This window comes from Bufo gargarizans, chromosome 3 (assembly GCF_014858855.1).
Source record: "Bufo gargarizans isolate SCDJY-AF-19 chromosome 3, ASM1485885v1, whole genome shotgun sequence".
Lineage (NCBI taxonomy): Eukaryota > Metazoa > Chordata > Amphibia > Anura > Bufonidae > Bufo > Bufo gargarizans.
Window position 1 is genome coordinate 530,644,311 of NC_058082.1, and position 18,753 is coordinate 530,663,063.

At 44.5% G+C, this 18,753-nt stretch overlaps 1 protein-coding gene across 1 annotated transcript in view; it reads right to left on the reverse strand.

The window, feature by feature from the left end:
* Nucleotides 1–18,753, reverse strand: part of LOC122930555 (arylsulfatase H-like) — a 466,223-nt gene that overhangs the window by 351,236 nt on the left and 96,234 nt on the right. Inside the window, exons 2-4 of the mRNA XM_044284039.1 lie at nucleotides 10,847–10,890; nucleotides 10,504–10,650; nucleotides 6,920–7,041 (exon numbers count right to left, since the gene is read on the reverse strand). Coding sequence (XP_044139974.1) covers nucleotides 6,920–7,041; nucleotides 10,504–10,643 — 262 coding nt within the window. The 5' untranslated portion in view covers nucleotides 10,644–10,650; nucleotides 10,847–10,890. The remainder of the gene's footprint in view (nucleotides 1–6,919; nucleotides 7,042–10,503; nucleotides 10,651–10,846; nucleotides 10,891–18,753) is intronic.

Genomic DNA, 18,753 nt, shown 5'->3' on the forward strand with positions numbered 1-18,753 from the left:
TGTGCTTTTAAGGTGTTTTTTCTAAAATGTGCCAGGGGAAGATTGCTAGGGCAGATTAGAACAGGCAGTGTAGTTAGTGTTAGTGGAGGGTCCTGCTTAAAAGAGTCTACCTTGTCGTGGTAGCAGGCTTCATATTATTTGGTCAAAAATGTATTCCTTACTGAAATCGCTGATTATCACTTTTTACTGTAGGTCCTTGGGGGTGGAGGGGAGGTGGAGTCAGGACGGATTCTAAAGAGTAGGAGGGGGGGCCCAGGCCTTGAGCTGTGTAAGGGGCCCCAAAATTTCTGATGGCAGCCCTGGGTTGCAGTAAGGAATACACTGAGATTTTGTAATATCATACAGCGACATTTTGACCAGGAGTGGAAAGGGATAGTCATTGAGGAGTTAAATGTGTGGCGTGGCCCGCAGAGCCACAACCATTGGACAAAAAAATCAGCCCCAGCCTTTTCCAGGAACGATCAACAACTCCACCTATGTGGCTCACCTATAAAGGGAGCTACAGATGTGGTAGTAACAGATGTACGGTATCTTTTGTAAATACATTTCAGTGTGTCAAAATGTGACATCTTCTAGAATTACACCATAAAACAATATTTGAACTGCTACACACATCATGCAATTTATTTAAACACTTGCAGAGATTGTCTTCTACAATATATAGATTGCACTACAAAACAAATAAAAAGCAGAATACACAAACATTTATCAGATATACCATATTATGAAACCCGCAATGTATCTGCAGCTAGCTTTCACTTTGCCACTATGCACAAAGGAGAGACAATAGCGTTTTCTGTTTAGGGAGTGGAAAGGGTTACTCTTCCCAACAGAGGAGGAGATCACAAACGAAAACTCCTCAGCCGTGAGGCATACTGGATGTTTGAATTGAGATTTTACAATATCGTTAAAAGAACTATCTTTATAGCTTTTCAGTACTATATACATGTTGTCTTTTCTTTCTGATGCATTGGGTGTTGGTTTTTGGTCTCTATTTAGTTTTCCTCCCTTTTTGAGCATGTGATGCCGAAGTCTGGATTACCTGGTGCACCACATGTTTAAACAGAGGTGAACATTCACTTTTCTGTCATGAGTAAGGACCGAGATTGTGGAGTCCGAAATGCATAGACATCGTGGATCTTGTATGAGATTTCTGTTTGGATAACATTTTTTTTATTGTTATTAATAAAGCTGCAAGTTTTTTATGGGATGCTGGACCACAAGTTTTTTCTTTGGATTACTAAAATGGTTCTATATGCCCTTTTAGTGGATAAATCCAAAATGAACCTGAAAATATTCGAGTTCTTCTGCCGTCAGAAAAAAAGCAAAATCCATACTGAATTGGGTTAGTCTGAACTGGTTTCGCTCATCCTTACTTCAATGTGCAAGGTACTGTACCTTATTCTCATCACTAGAAATAACGATTCTTGTCCAGCAATACCCATAGAAATAAATGGGTCTATGTGCTATCCAGAAAAAATATGGATTAAAGGGATTCTGTCATCAGAAATGAGTCCTATAACCTAAGCATATGTCCCTAGTAATGCACTGAATCCTAAAGTGACTTTATCAAATCCTCCTCTGGCTCTATAATCATAAAAAGAGGTTTATATCACCTGTCACTCACTTCAAAATGTGTCCAAGGGGACGTCTCATGGTGAAAGGTGCCCGGCTGCAGCCATCTCGTTTAGGTGCCCAGCGCCACCCTCTGAAGTGAAATCGCCGCCCCTCCCTTTCATTATATCCGCCTACCTCAGTTCATCTACCTCTCTAACGTCCGCTCGCTCCAGCCAGATCCTGCGCGTGCGCACTAGGTATAGGGATCTGGCTGAAGCGAGCGGATGTTAGAGAGGTAGATGAACTGAGGTAGGCGGATATAATGAAAGGGAGGGCGGCGATTTCACTTCAGAGGGTGGCGCTGGGCACCTAAATGAGATGGCTGCAGCCGGGCACCTTTCACCATGAGACGTCCCCTTGGACACATTTTGAAGTGAGTGACAAGTGATATAAACCTCTTTTTATGATTATAGAGCCAGAGGAGGATTTGATAAAGTCACTTTAGGATTCAGTGTATTACTAGGGACATTGCCATATGTTTAGGTTATAGGACTAATTTCTGATGACAGAATCTCTTTAAATACAGATGCAAAATCCAGTCATGGACATTAGGCCTTATGTATAGTGTTGAGCGAACCCAAACTGTAAAGTTCGAGTCCGTACGAACTTTGCGAGTTTGGGTACCCAGACCCGAACCCGAACTTTGCCGGAAAAGTTTGGGTTCGAGTTCGGTGTTCGGGCATTTAATAAAGCTCGTTGAAAGGCTGCACGGCAGCCAATCAACAAGCTTTCAAGCTGTAGGCACTTAGAAGCCATCACAGCCATGCCTACTAATGGCATGGCTGTGATTGGCCGGTGCATCATGTGACCCAGCCTCTATAAAAGCTGGATCACATGTAGCACCCTCCATTAGCTCTGAATATTGCAGGGATAGAAAGCAGGCAGCTGAACTGAGGGAGAGAGTTAGGAATCTGGCTATTTATTTTGTGGGTGACCTACAGTATAAAGATTTTTTGTAGGTGCAATACACCAGCTTTGCACCCCTGACGCAAAAATAGAATAGTTAATCTGTCTGTTAGTTCGGTGGGTGATTTCATTTTTTGTGTGAGGTACACCTGCACTGCATACGTGACAGGGAAATAAATACAGTTAATCTGTCTGTTAGTTTGGTGGGTGACATGTACCCATTTTTTGTCTGAGATACACCTGCATTGCATACGTGACTTTGAAATTGATATAGTTAATTTGTCTTTTAGTTCGGTGGGTGAAATATACCCAATTTTTACTTGAGGTACACCTGCATTGCATACGTGACAGGGAAATTGATACAGTTAATCCGTCTGTTAGTTCTGTGGGTGACATATACCTATCGCAGACTGTGATGTAAAATGGCAGCATTCACCCCATAAGACACAGGGGCATTTCCCCCCCACTTTTGGGTGGAAAAAAGTGCATCTTATGGGGCAAAAAATACAGTAGTTAATCCGTCTGTTAGTTCAATGGGTGACCTCAAAGAATGAGGAGAGCATCAAATAAGGGACGTGGCCCTGGTCGTGGTGCTGCTGGTGGAGCTCCTGTTGCAGGGAGAGGACGTGGTCGATCTGTGCCAGCTACAAGCCCAAATAATACACCTTCCTCAGGTGCACGTAGATGACAAAAACTTCAGCGTTATTTTGTAGGCCCGAATACCGGAGTACGAATAGTGGCGGTAGTAGATTGGGTGGCTGACAGTGCCACCAGTTCCTTCACATTGTCTCCCACCCGGTCCCCTGCTGAAAGCGCAGAGTTGGCACCTGCAGCCCATGGGCATCTTTCTTTCACCTCACCCCCTTGCAAATCAGCCAAGCAGTCTAAGCCCCAAGTCATGCAGCAGTCTCTTATGCTTTTTAATGACTATGCTGGTAGGGGTTCTGTGGGCCTTCCACCTAGCAATGCCTCAGAAGTTGAAGAGATTGAGTGCACCGATGCCTAACCACTTATTATTTCAGGATGTGGACATGGGAGGACTACCGCAGCATGTCTCTGATGATGACGAAACACAGGTGCCAACTGCTGTGGCTTTCTGCAGTGTGTAGACCAGCAAGGAGGGCAGGGGTGAAGAGTGGGTGGAAGATGATGTGGAGGATGATGAGGTCCCCACATGGAATCAAGGTCATGCGCGTGACGTGTAGAGTTCGGAGGAATAGATGGTAGTCACACAGCGCCAGCCGCACAGCAAAAGAGGGAGCAGGGTGCAAAAGCAGAGTGGCCATCCCCTAACTAGTACGGCTGCTACTGCCCACCGCACCCAGGGACTGAGCACACCAAAGCCAGCTCCAAGGGGTTCCCTGGCGTAGCAGTTCTTCAGACAATGTGCAGATGACAAGACGCGAGTGGTTTGCACACTGTGCAATCAGAGCCTGAAGCGAGGCATAAATGTTCTAAACCTGAGCACCACCTGCCTGACCAGGCATCTAAATGCAAAGCACAAACTGCAGTGGAGTAAACACCTCAAAAACCACGAAAGCTCTCAGGCTCCTCCTGCTCCCTCGTCTGCTGCAGTCTCTGCTTCTTCCTCCCCCTCTGGAGTCACAGTGGCACCTGCCACCCAGAAAACAAAGGATGTGGTAGCAACGCCACCACCTCCGTCACCATCACAAAGCATCTCCACACTGTCCCATGGAAGCGTTCAGATGTCCTTTTCCCAAACACAGGAGGTACCACCCTACTCATCCGTGATCCCTGGCCCTGAATGCCAGCATTTCAAAATTCCTGGCCTTTGAAATGTTGTCATTCCGTCTGGTGGAAACTGAGACTTTTAAAAACCTTATTGCGGTGGCTGCCCACAGTACGTGGTTCCCAGATGCCACTACTTTTCCAGGCGTGCCATCCCTGCCCTGCACAACCAAGTGGCGGACAAAATTAGGACAGAAATATCTGTGGCAAGGTCCACATAACCACCGATACATGGACCAGTAAGCATGCGCAGGGACATTATATCTCCCTAACTAGACACTGGGTAAATGCAGTGGCGGCTGGGCCTGAGGCGGATAGCAGTTTGGCGCATGTCCTTCAACCAAAGAGGATTGCAGGACGTTTCTATTTGCCTCCTGTTGCCTCCTCCTTTTACTCCACTTCCTCCTCTACCACCTCCTTATTCGGTCAGCGTAACACCTTCACCACCAAATTCAGCACAGCCAGGGGGAAACTACAGCAGGCAGTTTTAAAACGCATATGTTTTCCCCCACCGTGCAGGAGCTGTGGACGGGCATGGAACAACAAACTGATGACTGGTTGGTGCCACTGAGCCTCAAGCCCGGCTTCGTTGTGTGCGATAACGGGAGAAATCTCGTAGCAGCTCTGGGCCTAGCTGGTTTGACGCACATCCTTCGCCTGGCGCATGTGCTGAATTTGGTGGTGCAGAGGTTCCTGAAAAATTACCCCAATATGTCAGAGCTGCTGCAGAAAGTGCTGGCCATCTCTGCATGCTTTCGGCGTTCTCACCCTGCTGCTCGCCTGTCTGCGTTGCAGCGTAACTTCGGCCTTTCAGCTCACTGCCTCATATGCGAAGTATCCACAAGGTGGAACTCCACCTTGCACATGCTGGAGAGACTAAAATTCGTCTTTAATTGGCCCTTTCTTTCAATCCTTCTGCTTAAATTATTTGTCCAACATTTCCACTTCATCCCATTGCCGCCATTGACCTCCCTTGAATGAGGTCTCCCTTTCTCCCTCTCTGGCATGGAACCCTGATTCGCCGATAACCGTGATCAACATGGTAGGCTCAGAAAAGAACATCAACAGTTGATAGAGAAGATATCCAAATGGATGGTGGACGTCACAGGAACGTGCGATCAGGCAGAAGTTATCTAGTATCAACAAAGCGGCAGCAGGGCCTCTCCTGGCTAACGTTTCCAAATCCCAAATACCCCAGTGACATTCCCTATAATTTTTTATTAATCATTCCAATAACAGGGCATCTTAGAGTCCTGTATTGTTATTTATTGTCACTAACTCCCCGAGACGGGTGTGGGTAATTGCTGCGCGCCCCCTCCTTTCCTTCTATTCTTCTGCTTTAATAACTTTTCCCATATTTACGCTCGATCAAAATAAAATTTCATCCATTGATCTCCCTTGGATGTGGTCTCTCTTTCTCACGCTCCCTCTCCGGCGTGGAACCCTGATTCGCCTATAACCGTGATCAACATGGTAGGCTCAGAAAAGAACATTGAAAGTTGATAGAGAAGATATCCCAATGGATGATGGATGTCACAGAGACGTGCGATCAGGCAGAAGTTATCTAGAGTCAACAAAGCGACAGCAGGGCTTCTCCCGTCTAACGTTTCCTAATCCAAAATACCGCAGTGACATTCCCTGTAATTTTTATTTAATCATTCCAATAACAGGACATCTTAGAGTCCTGTATTGTTATTTATTGTCACTACCTCCCCGAGACAGGTGTGGGAAATTGCCGCGCGCCTGCTGCCTTCCTTGCATGTTTCCGCTTTGATAACTTGTCCCACATTTCCACCTGATCAGATTTCATCCATTGACCTCTCTTGAATGTGGTATCCGTTTCTCAGGCTCCCTCTCCAGCCTGGAACCCTGATTCGACGATAACTGTGATCAACATGGTAGGCTCAGAAAAGGACATTGAAAGTTGATAGAGCAGATATCCAATTGGATCGTGAACATCACGGGGACGTGCGACATAGTGGGGCAATATGTTTGCACGAACACTAACTGACTGATGGTTCTGCCCCCTGCAACTTCTGGGTCTCCAAATCGGGCACATGGCCTGAGCTTGCCCTTTATGCCTTGGATGTGCTGGCCTGCCCTGCAGCCAGTGTATTGTCTGAATGTGTGTTTTGGGGTTATCACAGGTTATTTTTCCCAATGTTTTGGGGTGTACCCTAATTTAAAAAAATATAAATAAATTTAAAACCAAAAAGCAGTGTAGGCTACCTCCTCCACCGCAGCTTCCACCTACACCGCCACATCCACCGCCTACTCAACCTCCTACTCCATATGGACCTCCTCCTAGATCAAGATTATTATTTTTTCTTTTTACGTATTTTATGTTATTTAAAGTCATTTCCCTAGCCACACTCTTAACCACATTTTGATGCCATTTACAGCCCTCTAGACCTTTCCATTGCATTTTTACAACCATTTTAGTGCTCAAAAGTTCGGGTCCCCATTGACTTCAATGGGGTTTGGGTTCGGGGTCAAATTCGGGTCCCGAACTCAAACTTTTTCGTGAAGTTTGGCCCATCCTGTCGAACCCGAACATCCAGGTGTCCGCTCAACTCTAGCTGTGACGGCTCCTCGTACAATTTTCCTTTTTTAAGTTACCTTCAATCAACAATTATGTATTTATTACCTGTTCTGATAGGATATCGGCCAGTCAAAAACGCTGCTCTACTTGGGGTACATGCAGAGGCTGCAGCAATGTGTTGAGTCAGTTTCACACCTTCTCTGGCCAGTCTATCAATGTTTGGAGTCCTGAAATATCATCAAACCTTTAATTAACACAATCAAATTAATCAAACTGTTAAATAGATCTAAAATTATTATCTCCTGTCTGCATCTGTCACTGAAATGTCATCACTTTCTGCTTCAGAGACCACAGTCCTTCCTCCTTACAGGCTCATTGTAGTCACAGACAAGAATTTAAACAGGAATCAGAGAGAGAGGAGGACAAGGAGGCTTTACCCATAAAGCCTGAATACAGTATAAGAGATTTTTCAATGGAGCCACCATAAGGATCACGGGGGGGAGGGGGCGGTCCGCCCTGGGTGCCGGCTTTCAGGGGGGTGCCAGAAAAGAAGCAACGAGCCCTTCCATCAATACAGATGGAAGCGCTCATTGCTTTTCCCTTTATAAGATAGATGCAGTAGTGCATCTTATAAAGGGAATACTAGTGAGTGCTTCCATAATGCGCTCACTAGTCTGCAGGAGGAGGGGGAGGGAAGCACTGTGAGCGCTGTACAGTACTTACCCCTCCTCCTGCTCACTCTTCTCAGGGCCCACGCTGCTGTGTCCTGGCTGCGGACGTACAGAGCGCACTCTGACCTGACGATGCAGGAGGTCAGGTGACTGCAGTGCAGCGCAGGCCCTGAGAAGAGAAGAGAGCCAGGACAGGGAGAGTGGCTTCAGGAGAGGTAAGTTACTTTATTATTTTACAGTCTGATCTGAGGTCTAATATGGAGGTCTAATGGAGGTATGGAGTGGTCTATGGGGGTTCTGGAGGTCTGACTAGGGGGTCTGGAGGTCTGACTGCAGAGGCTTGGAGGTCTGACTAGGGTGTCTGGAGTGGTCTAATGGGGGTCTGGAGGTCTGACTGGGGTGTCTGGAGGTCGGACTGGGGGGTCTGGAGGTCTAATGTGGGTCTGATTGGGAGTCTGGAGCTCTGACTGGGGGGTCTGATTGGGGGTCTGGAGGTCTAATGGAGGTCTGATTGGGGTCTGGAGGTCTAATGGGGGTATGGAGGTCAAATGGGGGTCTGAATGGGGGTCTGAAGGTTTGACAGGTGACTCTGAAGGTCTAATGGGGGTCTGATTGGGGGCCCTGAGGTCTGACTGGGGGGTTTAGAGGTCTAATGGGGGTCTGATTGGGGGTCTGGAGGTCTGACTGGGTGGTCTGGAGGTCTAATGGGGATCTGATTGGGGGACTAGAGGTCTGATTGGGGTCTGGAGGTCTTATGCGGGTCAGATATGGGGTCTGAAGGTCTAATAGGGTATGGAGGTCTAATGGGGTCTGGAGGTCTAGTGGGAGTGTGGAGGTCAAATGGGGGTTTGGAGGTATAATATGGGGGTCTGGTCTGAGGTATGATATGGGGGTCTGGAGGTCTAATGGAGGTCTGATTGGGGTCTGGAGGTCTAATGGGTGGTCTGGAGGTCAAATGGGGGTCTGAATGGGGGTCTGAAGGTTTGACAGGTGACTCTGAAGGTCTAATGGGGGTCTGATTGGGGGCCCTGAGGTCTGACTGGGGGGTTTAGAGGTCTAATGGGGGTCTGATTGGGGGTCTGGAGGTCTGACTGGGTGGTCTGGAGGTCTAATGGGGATCTGATTGGGGGACTAGAGGTCTGATTGGGGTCTGGAGGTCTTATGCGGGTCAGATATGGGGTCTGAAGGTCTAATAGGGTATGGAGGTCTAATGGGGTCTGGAGGTCTAGTGGGAGTGTGGAGGTCAAATGGGGGTTTGGAGGTATAATATGGGGGTCTGGTCTGAGGTATGATATGGGGGTCTGGAAGTCTAATGGGGGTCTTATATGGGGGGTCTTATCTGAGGTCTGATATTGGGTCGGGGTCTTACATGGAGGTCTAGAGGGGGTCTGATCTGAGGTTTAAAACTGGTGTCTTATATGGGGTCTGACATAGAGGTCTAAAGGGGGTTTGGTCTGAGATGGGGGATCTCATTTAGGGTTTTATATAGAGGTCTGATCTGTTAGGAAGGTGAGAATTTTTTGTACTAGCGCACAATATAAAGGGGTACCAGTATTTTCATGGGGACTGTTGCTGCAGAAAAGTATTGGGGAGCACAGTGGACACAGTATTTGGGGTTGCAGGATGGGGTGTTGATAAGGTGGGAGGATGATTGAAAAGTAGGAAAGTAAGATGTCTATTTGTTAAACTCTGGAGAGACGAGGCGCGGCTAAAAGGAGTCACCATGGTGGTCTGGTCTAACAGGAAAAGAAAAGGAAAGAGAATTACTACATCAGAGAAGAGAAGTCACTGGATGTAAGAGGTATGTGGCGCTGTATGATCCTGTATGTTCTGTAGCGCTGTATGTAATGTTTTCCAAGTATGTCTTTAAAGGGGTTGTACGCTTTTTTTTTTTGTATGAGCGCTGCCTTCTCTGCCCTATTTACCTGCTTATCACTGCAAACACTGCGGCAAGCAGGTGAACTGAACAGAGAAAGCAGCTTTTATATGAGCGCTGCCCTCTCTTCAAACAGCTGGGGGCACAGAGGGCATTACTACTATGGAGGGGGCACAGAGAGCTATACTAATGTGAAGAGGGCACAATGGGCATTTCTACTATGGAGGAGGCACAGAGCCAGAGGGCATTACTACAATGAAGGGGGCACAATGGGCATTATTACTGTGAAGGGGGCACAATTGGGATTATTACTATGAAGGGGGCACAGTGGGCATTATTACTATAAAGGGGGAACAATGGGGATTATTACAATGAAGGGTACACAATAGGGATTATTACTGTGAAGGGGGCACAATGGGGATTATTACTGTGAAGTGGGCACAGAGAGGGCATAGCTACTGTGAGAGGGCACAATGTGGGCATGGCTACTGTGAGGGGGCACACATCTGTACAAAACTACTGTAAAGGTTGTACAATGAGGGCAATAGTACTATGAGTTTTTTTTTTTTTTTAAGTATTGGGGGGGGGGGGGGGGTCAGAGAAAGGACCCGCCCGGGTGCCAAAAACCCTAGCCACTCCACTGCCTCCCATAGTCCAGAAACATATTTAGACTGTGATCTCTATACAGTGCTGTAGAATTGGTTGGTGCTATATAAAGAAATCAAGTGGTTGACTAGGATGACAGGTTTAGTTTGATTCATTAGATAATAGTCTTGTGGAACAATTTTGCTTTTAACAGCCACTAACTTTCACATAACTTTCATTCGTACAGAATAACTTGTAATTAGTACAGTAATGGCTGTACAAATGTAATGTAGATTTTTTGGGTAATCTAGATTTATTTTTTGGGGCCCTCAGTCTTATGTTAATGTAAAATGTGAGAGTAGATGATCAAGGCAACTGTTGGCAACCACCTGCAACCTCAGTAAATCGTACCAGTGAATAAAGGGAAGGGTCTCTCTATCTGTGTTTGTTTTATTCCTATATTTGCAACCTATGTATATTTAATTATGTATCTGCTCTATTATTTTTTTCATAATAAAATGTCAAATAAATACCGACCTATCGCAACAATCAGTTACCTTATAGTATCATTCCCGTAACAGCCAACATCCCCAATTCCAAGGTCATCAGCCAAAAGCAATAATATGCTTGGCTTTCGGACAGTGGCTTCAATTTGACATAAGCCGAGGACCAAAATGAAAAATGGTAAATTGGCCATGTGAAGCCTGAAAAGGAAAAAAAAGAATGGCAATTATATAGAAGTGAATTTATTATCAAATAATATGCACACATATATACCATGTACACACACTAATCCAGAATATTTGATAACTCAACTTCTATCAGGTCCATATAACAGTATATAGTTACAAGAACAACTATGTCTGTATTTTATTTATACAACAAATATCTGTTACTTACACTTTGTGGAGACCTCTCTGTGCTTTGTTTGGCTGCTTGATGATCTGTGAAGACAAAGCGGTATGCTGCCTCAATGAGATTATTAATTTCTGAATTATATATCTGCTTGTGATATGGTAAAGCAAATGGAGGCAAACTTGGTTTTATAGAGCGTGTTTAACCTGTTGGTTCAGAAGAGTTGCCATATGTAATAATATGACTCATTGTTTTTCAAGCCATGTCTAACACAGACGATTGATGTGAAAAAGATACTTCAAGTTTAACATACACCTATTAATTATCCCAAATGAAGATTATATACAGACATAGCTATTATTCCCTGAGCAGGGCCTGTGTAGAGTTGTAGTTTGACAGCAGATGTGTTACCGCAGGTTGCCCATCCTGAACAACTCGCTAAGAACTGACACTTGAAGGCACTGTCCAAGGTACCATGAGTTTATGGGCATGCAGTTTGAATAAGGTAACATACCATTATGTTCAAAATTTTGACTACTGCTTTCAATATGTACATACTACAAGAAAATTAGATTAGCACATTCATAGTCGCAGATGTATATCCATAAAGCTAACATACAGGAAGCAAACAAAAAAATAAGAACTGCAGTACAATATTTTACATGCAAACAATAAAAAACTGAAAAATAAGGATCATTCTAACTTAAAGTGGTATTATACCTACTATAAATGAAAGAAATAGAAGCTCTTTGTGCACATTTTTAATCAAACGTGTGTCGGGCCCATATACCAGATGGCAAGGGGGCTTCTGCAGATGGTTCCCTAACAGTAACAGAACTGCCTCTCCTGGGCTTGACTAAGCCTACAATATTCAGGGCAGTGTAGGAACCAGCTACATACTGGTGAAACTCGAAAAATTAGAATACTGTGCAAAGTTCAGTTATTTCAGTAATGCAACTTAAAAGGTGTAACTAACATATGAGATAGACTCATTACACGCAAAGCGAGATATTTCAAGCCTTTATTTGCTATAATTTGGATGATTATGGCTTACAGCTTATGAAAACCCCAAAATCCCAATCTCAGAAAATAAGAATATTACATGAAATCAATAAAAAAAAGGATTTTAAATAGAAAAACGTAGGACCTCTGAAAAGTATGATCATGCATATGCACTCAGTACTTGATTTGGGCCCCTTTTAAATCAATTACTGCCTCAATGCGGCCTGGCATGGATGCTATCAGCCTATGGCACTGCTGAGGTGTTTTGGAAGACCAGGATGCTACAATAGCAGCCTTCAGCTCGTCTGCATTGTTCGGTCTCATGTCTCTCATCTTACTCTTGGCAATGCCCCATAGATTCTCTATAGGATTCAGCTCAGGCGAGTTTGCTGGCCAATCAAGCACAGTAATCCCATGGTCACTGAACCAGGTTTTGGTACTTTTGGCAGTGTGGGCAGGTGCCAAGTCCTGCTGGAAAGTCACCATCTCCATAAAGCGCGTGTGCGGAAGGAAACATGAAGTGCTCCAAAATCTCCTGGTAGACGGCTGTGTTGACTCTGGACTTAATGAAGCACAGTGGACCAACACCATGGGACATATTGTTATGTGCGAATAAATTTTCACGAGCATTGAAGTCACGTCTGCTGGGATCTTTTTTCAACTATACGTGGAATCAATCCTATCCCTGAGCGGCGTGCATTGCAGCGTGTGCCGGCCGACTTCTCTCCAACACCAGAAGATGACATGGCTCCCCAAATCAACACAGACTGTGGAAACTTCACACTGGACTTCAAGCATATTGCATTGTGTGCCTCTCCATTCTTCCTCCAGACTATGGGTCCTTGGTTTCCAAATGAGATGCAGAAGTTTCTTTCATCAGAAAAGAGGACTTTGGACCACTGAGCAACAGACCAGTTCTTTTTTTCTTTAGCCCAGGTAAGAGGCTTCTGATGTTGTTTGTTGTTCAGGAGAGGCTCGACAAGAGGAATACGACATTTAAAGCCCATGTCCAGGATCTGTCTGTGTGTGGGGGCTCTTGATGCACTAACTCCAGCCTCAGTCCACTCCTTGTGAAAGTCCCCAACACTTTTGAATGGCCTGTTCCTGACAATCCTCTCCAGACTGCGGTCAAGCCTACTGTATGTGAACCTTTTTCTTCCACACTTGTCCCTTCCACATAACTTTCTATTAATGTGCTTTGATACAGCACTTTGGGAACATCCAACTTCTTTTGCAATTACCTTTTGAGGCTTACAAGACTGAGACACAATTTAAAGGCTCAGAAACCCTTCACAGGTGTTATGGATTAATTTGCTGACTAGAGTTTGACAGTTTGAGCCTAGAATATTGAACCTTTTCGCAATATTATAGTTTTCTGAAATTGTCAATTTGGGGTTTTCATAAGCTGTAAGCCATAATCATCCAAATTATAACAAATAAAGGCTTGAAATATTTCACTTTGCATGTAATGAGTCTATCTCATATGTTAGTTTTACCTTTTAACCCCTTAGGGACCTAGGACGTACCGGTACTCGCTGTTTCCCGAGTCCTTAAGGACTCAGGACGCACCGGTACATCCTAAGTTTAAAAAAGATTGCGGCGGGGATTAATTGTGACAGGATGCATGTATCGGTGATCGGCGATCGCTGCAAACCGCAGGTCAATTCAGACCTGCGGTTTGCGGCTTTACCTGATGTTTGCGGCGGCTGTGCGGCGGTGCCATCGGGTCCCCATGGGGCTGTGGGAGGGACCCGATGGCATGGAAGGCAGCGCGATGCCTCCCTGAGGCATCGCGCTGCCTTCCTGTGAAGAGCCTGTGAGATACAGCCCCCTGGATCTCACAGGCCCCGGAAGCTGTATGAGTAAGGCCTCATGCACACGACAGTATTTTTTCTCGGTCCGCAAAACGGGGTTCCGTTGTTCGGTGATCCCTGTCCGTTTTTTCTTCCGTTGTGTTTCCGTGCGTCCGTGTTTCCGTTTTTTTTTGTGGACCGTCATTAAAGAAGGAATGGTTAAAAGAATGAATTTTTAATAACTCCACCCAGGATACTGGTATAAATGAAGGGCACCTGAGTTTGGTTTTGTGGCCATTTTCTGTAGTCTTCACAGAGTACAGAGGTTATTTTGGTTGCTTGTCTTTGCTATTTCACCATGGATGATGCATCTGAGGACGAGGTCTTAATGCATTGGCTTGTTTCTCGGCGATGGGGACCGCGCACTCGTTTGTTGCCTGAGGAACCTAGTAGAAGGCGTCGATTTTGGGTCCATCCGATTGTTTCGCAATGTTACCGGAAAGGACACTTTCATTCCCTCTACAAAGATCTGAGGCTGCATCCAGAGAAGCTTTTCTCCTTCTGCAGGATGTCAGTCAATACATTTGATCGCTTGCTGTCGTCTCTACGTACTGTCCTTACCTTCATGGACACCAATATGAGGCGCAGCATTTCTCCTGAGGAAAGGCTCATTGTCACGTTGAGGTGAGCAATATTTAATTTATCAAGCTTCACCAGTAATGTGCAGTGCTTCTGTCAGGAGGAACATGTGTTTTAAAATGGCTGCTGTTAGACATGTGCTTCTGTTTGCTGAAGAAATCTTTCTTTTGCCATAATGTTTTGTGGTATTTAATTTTTAGTTTTTGGTTGTAATAACCTTTAATCCCTGACATATAACACCCAAATATTGAAGGTTGTCTATTCGTATGTGCAAGTTTCAAACTTTGGTTCCGCTAACGTCCTCAAGACACTACAATAATCCACAGCACTCGCCAGTATAGTTTGTGACAAAATTGATTTTTTGGTCAGTCAGGCAGCCAGTTTACAGCAGCCTGTATCCTGGCTGTGTGAGTGACTAAATAACCATTTTTTATCAAACTATATTGGGGACTGCATAAGTTTATTGCAGTGTCTTGAAGCTTTTGGACCCTCAGTCAGTATCCCTAGCTGCATGCATCACCCTGTTTGAAGCCTATATGCCAGTCTGTACCCTATTTTGTGGGATTGTGGTGGTGGCAAAAACCTGTGATTATTTTCATCTATCGTCCTCATCATGCATAATGTTCACATAATTTTTAAGTCGCCAATACCGTACAACATTTCAAAGGTGCTAAAGACAGTAGTTGTAACTTAGTTCTGGTCGTATTGGCCACACCCCAATAGCTGGTAGTGTTTTGCTCATAGCCCCTAATTTTTGTCGTTAATTTTTTTATATGTCCACAATGGACATAGGGTGTTTAAAATCTTATCTGGCGTACAACATTATATTTCATTCATGTATCTGATGTTCCCTTTGATTTGCTGGTGTCTGATTTTATTTCTTTCCATTTTTCAACAGATTCCTTGCAACGGGGAACTCATTTGCATCCCTGCATTTTGAGTTTCTTTTAGGAACCTAGACGATCTCTCAGATTGTCCGTCACACTTGCCAGGTCATCTGGCAGCAACTCCTAGAGACGGTGATGCCGCAGCCCAAGGTGGACGATTGGCTTCGGATCGCTGAGGGCTTCCAAAATTCTGCGCAGTTTCCAAACTGCATCAGGTCAATGGATGGCAAGCACATCCGTGTGAAGAAGCCGCCACACTCAGGGTCCCGATTCTTCAATTATAAACAATATTTTTCGGTAGTGCTGATGGCTGTTGCTGACAGTAACTACCGGTTTATAATGGTTGATATCGGGGCCTATGGAAGCACTGCTCTTCTAGAATGGGTGATCGGCTTCGTGCCAACCAGCTTGCCCTGCCCGAGTCCAGAAGACTGCCCGGATCTGCTGGTCCGCCAGCTCCATTTGTTATCGTGGCGGATGAAGGGTTTGCATTAACTCACCATGTTATGCGGCCCTTTCCAAACCGTGGTTTGGATGTCAGGAGGCGTATTTTCAACTACCAGTTGACTTGTGCCCGTCGGTATGTTGAGTGCACTTTCGGAATACTCTCTAGCAAATGGAGTTATTTTTTGTCATCCATACAGATGGATCCGGAGAATGCTACCCTGGTGATTCAAGCTTGTGTTGTTCTACACAACTTCACCAGGATTCACGAGGCTTCCTCTTCTGTTGACATGGAAGATTTGCCTGCGTCATCAGGTTTGGGCTTGGATCGGACCCTGCATAGACGACCTGGGACTGCAGGCATTGCAGTTCGAGAACTCTATGCATACTACTTTTTAAGCCCAGAGGGGTCCTTGCCATGGCAGAGGGACGCAATTTGTGGCAGTGTTTGATTTCTTCTGTGCTCGTTATTTATTTTATTTTTTTCCAGATAGCTTCTGTAATTTCAGACATAGTTGAGTGTAGGGACTCGCAAGACAATGAGGACCCTTGACGTGGGCTTGCGGGCTGAGGTTTTTTGGAACTAAAAGCTAATCAATCTATTTTTTTACCAAAAAAGATGTTTTGTTTTTAAATTTTGGAAACATCATTAATGGATTTGCTATATGTTTCTAAAAACCTTTTAATACCTCTAAAATATATTTTTAATAAGTGGCCCTCACCATGTAAAATAAACTTTGTTTACTACTATAAGTATTGTTTGTGTCTTTTGGAAGTGTCTTATTAAATTTGAATGTTATATATTTCATAACTAGCTGTAATTTAGCAATTAATACTATCACATTCTACATGTATTCCTGAAACATGATATGCTTTTTTGGCACCCGAAGACTCAATAGTAAGTGTTGTTCGGTGAAAATGCACATAGCCAATAGGTTTTCAGTACAAACATTAGGATAATCTTATATTTCTCACCCACCCAAATTTTTTAAAAATGTATGTTTGTGCATTTGTGCCTTCTACTCTCATCTATTATTAGTTTCCAGTACTCCCCATACAAACAGATGTTGGTACCAACAACTATTAAAAAGGTCTATATCAGTGATGGCTAACCTTGGCACTCCAGCTGTGTTAAAACTATAACTCCCAAGATGCCCCCCTTGCTTCGTTGATTTTAAAACACGATAGAAATAAATGGAGCATGCTGGGAGTTGTAATTCGTTCACAGCTGGAGTGCCAAGGTTATCCATCACTGCCCTATATAATTTGTATTGCTACTTCTCCATCCAAAAATGGTTGAGTAGGTTGTAAAACCACATACCATAGTTATTTAGGTTTTGGTTGCAGTTACATTTTGTTATGCTTTTTAAATAAATTCAAGACACATTGTGTTGGACTAATTTTTTAAATAACGAAACCAAAGGTCTCAATAAAAATTATACGAAAAGTATGCTGGCACAAATTAGCCAATTAAACTATAAAATAAATAACATAAAGTTTAGCAGGAATACAACATTAAAGGTCAAACAAATCCCTGGTGAAGGGACCAGGCTGGAATGAACTGCCAGGCCTTTGCTGTTGTTGTTGCAGTGGGGCAGTGGCATAGGTGGCAGCCTGAGGATAAAACTGCGAAGCTGGCCGGCTGGTTTCCTGTGCCACCTGGTAAGATGGGCCAGGTACAGGTGGGCCATGGTGTTGGGGTTGGCTTTGGAGTGAAACCTGGTGTGAGCGCGCTGCAAGTATCTTGCGTCTCACATTATAGATCTCCGCCACAATGTCTTCCTTGCAGGGTGAGGAAAACAATTTGATTATCATGGCGATACCTGCCACGCAAGGGCTCAATCTGTGGGCAGGGACGCCCCTCAGTAAAGGACCAAGCCCCCTCACCACTGCTTCTTCAGGTCCCTCACTCCTCCTCTGAGCCAGGAATTAGATTACTCGAGAGTCTATTTGCTCCCTAGTATCTTGGGCCGAGGAAGCCTGGGGGACATTGCGACGACGCCTTGGCTGAGGCTGCTGGGTCGTATCCAGGGACCCCTGGGAAAGGGTTGGCGGCTCAACAGGTGGATGTCCAATCTCCTCAGCCTGTGGATGTGTGGGGCTACTTTCCGGGGAGAAAACAGCCGGAGTTTCGCTCCCACCAACATCCGAATCCTCCGGATCATCTTCCAAGCTGTCGACAGTACTGTATGGAAACATTAGAGATAAACATATATTAAATCTATGGAGTACAACATTCAGGTTTTTCATTAGGTTTTTTCCCCCCCCCAAAAAAAGAGTTGTTCTATAGTCGTTTCTACAAGTCAGAACTTTGGAAAATGAGGTAAATCCTCGTGAGATGATAATTAAACACATCCATATAAACACAAATTCACGGATGAATCCTATTGTGAACAACAACACATTTTTATTTTTAAAATTTAAGATCAATGATAATAGTTTGGGGATGTCCTGTGCGAAAACTGGTGGACACATTCTAGAAGCTAACCAAGTGCTGAAATTCTGTACATCTGCATTGGACGTGTTTGTACACTGTCACACTCGTTTTGGTATATTAAAGCTTCCAAAATAAACACTTCCAGAACATTTCTAATGCTTCATAAGGCCATGGTGGAAGTTTAAAATAAAATTCTGCACCAGGAACGCAGTTGGTGCATCATTAGTCAATGAATAATACAGGGTGGGCCATTTATATGGATACACCTTAATAAAATGGGAATGGTTGGTGATATTAACTTCCTGTTTGTGGCACATTAGTATATGTGAGGGGGGAAACTTTTCAAGATGGGTGGTGACCATGGCGGCCATTTTGAAGTCAGACATTTTGAATCCAACTTTAGTTTTTTCAATAGGAAGAGGGTCATGTGACACATCAAACTTAATGGGAATTTCACAAGAAAAACAATGGTGTGCTTGGTTTTAACATAACTTTATTCTTTCATGAGTTATTTACAAGTTTATGACCACTTATATAATGTGTTCAATGTGCTGCCTATTGTGTTGGATTGTCAATGCAACCCTCTTATGCAACCCTCTTCTCCCACTCTTCACACACTGATAGCAACACCGCAGGAAAAATGCTAGCACAGGATTCCAGTATCCGTAGTTTCAGGTGCTGCAATCTCGTATCTTCACAGCATAGACAATTGCCTTCAGATGACCCCAAAGATAAAAGTCTAAGGGGGTC